General features: G+C 38.9%; 1 protein-coding gene across 1 annotated transcript; it reads left to right on the top strand.

Moving 5' to 3' along the window:
• The first annotated feature begins 4974 nt into the window (after positions 1 to 4974).
• Positions 4975 to 5940, top strand: GPR18 (G protein-coupled receptor 18). Its single transcript, XM_009071493.1, has one exon. It carries the CDS (start codon positions 4975 to 4977, stop codon positions 5938 to 5940), a length of 966 nt encoding a protein of 321 aa, XP_009069741.1.
• The last annotated feature ends 320 nt before the right edge of the window (positions 5941 to 6260 follow it).

Raw genomic sequence — 6260 nt, 5'->3', positions numbered from 1 at the left:
CCTGCTGAAGCATTCTTTGGAGTTGTCTTGCTAATGATAAAGCCACAGAAGAGCTTTCAACACTGGTTAGTCCTTTTAAGATATTCCTTAATTCTAAACCATTAAGCATTTTTTAACAGACTTGTATTTCTATAGGATAGTCTGGGTAGGATTTGAAGCTCACTGCATTTGAGAGGCCTTTGGAATGATCACAAAAAAATAAGTCTGGTACTAGTTCACCTAAACAGGAAAACCCAAATATTTAAAGGTATTATTAATCTACACACTGAAAATCATATCCAGGTCCCTCCCTGTGATAACTTCACCCATCACACTGACCTATGCAAATACATACACATTACCAGAAACGCATTCAGCTGAGATAAATCACACAACTCCAGCAGAGAGGGGATTTTTCATCTAACTTATCTTCAGCACTGAGGATCACCTACCTACACTTTTAGTCAGTGAAGAAAGATGTTCTCATAAACCAACCCGATTTTGGCTACATCTGAGCTGCAGGACTCTGTTGCTCCTAACAGCAAGTGCACATCCTGGCAAACTCTGGACTGTGTGCCAGGTGGAGACTGCAATGTTACTGTTCCCCTCCTCAACACAGCTCCCTGACATATCTGGGGGCGGAGAACAGGCTGGGGAGAGAGTGGGTGTAGAGGTGAGCCACCAGAGGTACCAAACTCTCTGCCTTGTGCTTCAACATGCCAAAGGCTGCTGGTCAGAGACCTGGAGCCAGCAAGCACTCTTTAGGGAATCTGGAATGATCTCCTTCTCTGCATGGCTCTTTCACAGGTTGGATCTTTTTCAAGTTGCCAAGGAGAAAATGTAGGGAATAGTCTTCTTAGTCTGTTAGTCTTTGTGAATATTCCCATCCCACCAAAGATGTCTGTTTTAGTGACACAGTTGAGATTTTACACCATTTTAACAAAGGCTAAAACCCATTTTCATGCAGCATTTTTCTGCAAAGCTTTCAAATAGACATGTTATTATTTTAGACAGCAAATAAAATATGGAAATATTGCTGTTGTGTTAGTAAAATATTGTAAGTACAGGCATAAGTAAGTTGTGTATTCAAGCGACTCAAACTTCTCATTTCAAATGCAGCAAGTTTCTGTCACTTTCAGACTGACTATCTAAGGCAATATAAATAAAATGGGGATTTCCACAACAAAACAGACTATGCTCCATAGAAAATACATTTCCATTGTGCTTATTAGAGACTCCTGCATAACCAAGATATGTATTCCTGCAGACACCTTTGATGCAAATGTTAACCAAAAATATGCTTTAGTTAACACCACAAACATTTACAAGTGTATTTTGAAAAGATACACAGTACAACAGCCCAGTGGGACTAGGTTGGAAACATGATAAAAATTTGCCTGGTGAAAGGTACTAGAAATACCAGTTCATCAATATATGAAATACATTCACATGTACGTGAATGTAACTTTTAAGTGTGACCAATGGAAGAGCTCAGAAGCAGAGAGATCACGTCATTGTTTCCTGCCTGTCAAGAGGAGCTATTTTAGCTAAGTGAAGCTGAGCAAAGAAGAGGAAGTCTAAACCTTCTACAGATTCGGGGCTACAGGAGTATCTCTGAAGAAACTTTGTAGTGCACCAAAGGTCAGTAACAATCCCTTATGCTATGCTAACGAAGTAACTTGGATGTTTATGCATGTTGCTATGATAGACTTCTTTCTTCAGAAGCTGAATGTGGGTGTTAATTCTAGAACTACTGAGGAGATACCTAACTCTTTCAAAGTAACAGCAGCATTCTATAAACAACATTTAAAGCAAAATTATCACCTTTGTAAAAGGATAGTGCCATAAATACTGTTGTTTAGGATCCTAACAAAAAGAAAATTAAAATATGGAATAAAAGCATTGGTAAGTACACTTCACAGGAAAAAATGTTTGCTTTCATTAAACTAAAACCAGGAGATGATCTTGTTCCTTGGTCCCCCTGTGCTTCACTGAATGTCATGTCCTCTTCGGGGAAATATGAGGAAATGTAAGGGACAGACAAGAAAAAAAAAAAAGGGGATTGGGAAGAGAGATACACACACACTCCTTTAAATGGAGTGACTGTTATCTAACTTGGGAGTAACAATCTGGAGGAAAAGATTCAATTCTGGTCTTGTTCTGAAAGTCTTTGCTCTCATACACAGCACCTAGATGGCCTTCACAGTTCACATTAGACATTCAAAAACTCAGCTGTCATTAAAAAAGTGAAAGATTGATAAAACAAGCATCAGAGGAATCATTCAGAACTAACACAGATAGACTTCCAGAAACCAGTGGCTCTGGAGGCTCCTCAACAAGTCTTTTGATCAACACCAGTAAGTGTTCCCATTATGAAAAATGGCAACTAGGGCAAAACCATCCACTCAGAGGCACTCAAAGATCTTCCTGGGAGATACAGCCCTGAACTCCATGCAGACAAGAACTGATGAAAAAGCAGAATATTGACATTCATGTATAAATGCAGATAGGTAATTAAACACTTCTTAAATATCTCAGTATTTTGCACCTACAAAAATGTTACATTTTAGATTCTTGAAAATTAAAATTAGGAGAAATACCTAATTATAACACTGACATGCATTTAAACCCACCAAGTTTGGAAACAGTGTCTTTAACACCTAAATAAAAAAAATACAAACAAAACCTTACAGAAGGTCCATTCTTTGATATATTTCAAAACTGTCACAAACTTGAAATAACCAGCAAACAAGGCATGGAACCACAGGTTTTCTGAGAGAAGCTCACACCAGAGTCATCTTCCTGTCTTCCCATCAACATCAACCTACTGGTTATGTCAGAAACATCACCTGATCAGAAAGAGTTACAGTCACTGCAAGTCCAAAGGAGAGAAGAGCAAAACCAAACCCAAAATCCATGCTGTTTCTTAATACTCAAGTGAATTCTTCTCCCTATCCTGTACATTTCTACTCAATTCACCTGCTCGATCAGCCAGGCTCTCGAGCTAGGTAGCCATGCACTATATAATACAGAATCACTAGCAAGAGAGATAAAAAGAGAACAAAAGAGAAAAAAACCCACAATGTGCAAGGATGGAGGGAGATGTTTTCAGGAATGTTTGGGTAATTGTATGCAACAGTAATGAAAATGGGACAGTAAGCCAGATAATATTTCAACTGTGATACTAGCACGTGCTACAGAATTTTTCTTTTAAGCGTATGCCACCTAACTTTCAATAGCCTCTATCATTCTTTAATTCTTTTATTTTTCTTAGTTTTAGAGCTCTTCACACAATGAGGAATTTTAGAGACATTCATACAGATATCTTCCAAACCTCTTTTGCATTACATGCATAGCTTTTCCATACAACACAAGTTCTGCTATATTTTCTAATGACCTTGTCTGAACAGAAAACAATTTTTGTTTTGTACAGCTACAAAAACCCTTTGAAGATTAGGGTTGGATATTAGTACACATAACTTTGTCATATATCTGTAAACTGGAGAACTGTAAGAAAATCAGATGTCCAAACTTCATAATTGAAGGCAGAATCTAAACTGAAAAAAAATTTAGTAGTTGATGTTCAAGTTTGTTACTCCCTGGATACTCTTCTAAAAGCAGCTGATATTTGCCAGTGTCAAACCAGGATGCTGGATTAATAAACACTGGTTCAATCCCCTATGCCTTCACCTTCCTATACCACTGAAAAAAAGATACCTGGCAACACTATAGAGAAAGCCTAAACCAGATGAGCAGTAACAATAAACCCTTTCTTAATGCATTCTTCATTTCTGGAGATAAAATACACAGGAACTATGCACTCTGCTGCTCTTGAGAACAGTCCTGGTGCCTAACAGATACAGGAGAACGTCCTTGGCTGTTTGTCACAAGTGGGAAGATCAGACAAACAACTCTTTCCTCCTCCTCTTCACAAAGCTGCCACGGGGCTGGGTAAAAGGCCAACCAAGACAAACCCTCCCACACAGTCCTGAAACTGTGACCACGGCAAGTGCCAGGAAAGTGGAGGGGTGGGGGATAACCAAAGCACTCATGAGACACCAGGTAAGGTGTGCCATCCTCAAACGGCTCCAGAGCAAACCAGGGGATAACCTCTTTGAGCTCTCATCACCTGAGCTGCACAATGACACTTTCAGATGGCCAGCTCCTCTGACCAAGAAGCTGAGAGGAGCAACACAACTGTGCTCTGGGGCAGCTGGCTACCAACTTTTCACCCCAACAAATACTGTTCCCATATGGGCTGGTCAGAGACTGAGCTGCTTCCCATCATTTTACTGTTTAAATCTGGAAGTCTATTAATATACTCATCTCATTGTTATGTCAGGTGGTTGGTTCTAATACACCTGGGATGAAATACTGTATTAGAAGGTATGAAGCTACTAAGATAGCTTTTTAGTCTCTTTTTTGAACAACAGCATGCACCTGTTCTTTTGGGAGCTAAATAGTTCTCACACAGATAAAGTGCAAAGTCAATACTTCATTTCGCATATCCAAATGTCACTCCTGTCATGCTCACTTAATTCTTTTCGTAACTAGTTTTAGCAAAAAACTTTTCCACAGGGACAATTTGAAGAAATATTTCCTTTAGAAAACAGCTCTCAGCTCAAATATAACTGTCAATCTAATTATCAGGTACTGAAGCACACTCAAAGTGTCAATCTTGTTTTTGATTCCTCATATAAGAAATCTCTTAAGCAATTACAAATATTTGATTAAAACTAGCTTATAATAGTATTTCTCACAAGTCTGACAGCACATGTACTTCCTTCAGAGCACAATAATGTAATTGCAGTCAGAAAATCAAAAAAGCTAGCACGTTTGCACAGCTAAGCAATACAATCTCAGCTCTAAACACCATCCTAAAACAACCTTCCTGTTTGTCTTTAAAGACAGATTTTATTTGACTAACTTTTCATATTTTATCTACTTTTAGGGTATTTATGGAGTGCAACAACTATTCCTAAGTGCAACTAAACAATGATACCTGAAAACCACCACCCTGAAGAATACAGGATTGCAGCACTGGTCTTCTACAGTTTTGTATTCATAGTGGGATTGCTGGTGAATGCCACTGCACTATGGGTTTTCAGCTGCACTACCAAGAAGAGAACAACTATAACTGTATACATGATGAATGTGGCATTACTCGACCTAGTTTTTATATTTTCCTTGCCTTTCCGGATAATCTACCATGGGAAAGAAACGTGGCCTTTTGGAGACATGTTCTGTCGGATTATCAGTGCTTTCACCATATTTTATCCAGCCATTGCTCTGTGGTTGCTCACCTTTATAAGTGTAGACAGATTCATGGCTATTGTCCAGCCCAAACACGTCAAAGAACTAAAAAACACCAAAAAAGCTCTGCTGGCTTGCACTGGAATCTGGATAATGACCCTGGCAACAACATCCCCATTGCTGTTTTTACGGTCTGATCCAGACAAAGCCTCGAATTTCACCACCTGCACGAAAATGCTTGATATCATCCACTTAAAGGAAGTAAACACATTGAACTTCTGTCGCTTGATTTTTTACTTTTTGATCCCCTTGTTTATCATGATGGGGTGCTACCTAGTCATCATTTACAATTTTATCCATGGCAAGACTTCCAAACTGAAGCCTAAGGCCAAGGAGAGATCCATAAGAATTATAGTTACTCTGATTGCTCAGGTACTCATCTGCTTCGTACCCTTCCACATCTGCTTTGCCTTCCTGATGCTGCAAGAAGAAAATACAGCTTACAGTCCCTGGGCAGCCTTCACCACCTTTCTCATGAATCTCAGTACATGCCTAGACGTTATACTGTACTATATTGTTTCTAAACAATTTCAGGCAAGAGTCATCAGCGTAATCCTTTACCGCAATTACCTTCGGAGTGTGCGCAGGAAAAGTTTTCGAACTGGAAGTGTAAGATCACTCACTAATATCAACAGTGAAATGATATAAAAAGAGGACAAATGTCAGGGGACTTTCATAACAAGTGATTGTTTTCCCAAATTCTAGCATTTTGACTACACAGAGAAATGTTCCATGGCCAGAAGTACCAGGCATATTTGTTGCACTGTAAATAGGAGAGAAGCAGAATAACAACTGCACCTCTTTAGATCTGCTCAACAGCTTTTGTTGTTTCACCTGAAATGAACTAAAACCAGGTGTCAGTGTAAAACTTTCCAATGCTTTTGTCATCTTGAAAGACTGTGAATATTGTCAGACATGAAAAAGTGACTACTAGCATAATAAAGGAAACAACACTGAAGAATTGTGAT

The sequence above is a fragment of the Acanthisitta chloris genome, unplaced genomic scaffold, assembly GCF_000695815.1.
Source record: "Acanthisitta chloris isolate BGI_N310 unplaced genomic scaffold, ASM69581v1 scaffold27663, whole genome shotgun sequence".
NCBI lineage: Eukaryota > Metazoa > Chordata > Aves > Passeriformes > Acanthisittidae > Acanthisitta > Acanthisitta chloris.
This window is presented reverse-complemented; position numbering and strand designations above follow the sequence as displayed.

What these genes read in the sequence shown, in the direction of transcription:
- GPR18 (XM_009071493.1), top strand. Translation starts at nt 4,975, where the DNA reads ATGATACCTGAAAACCACCACCCTGAAGAATACAGGATTGCAGCACTG.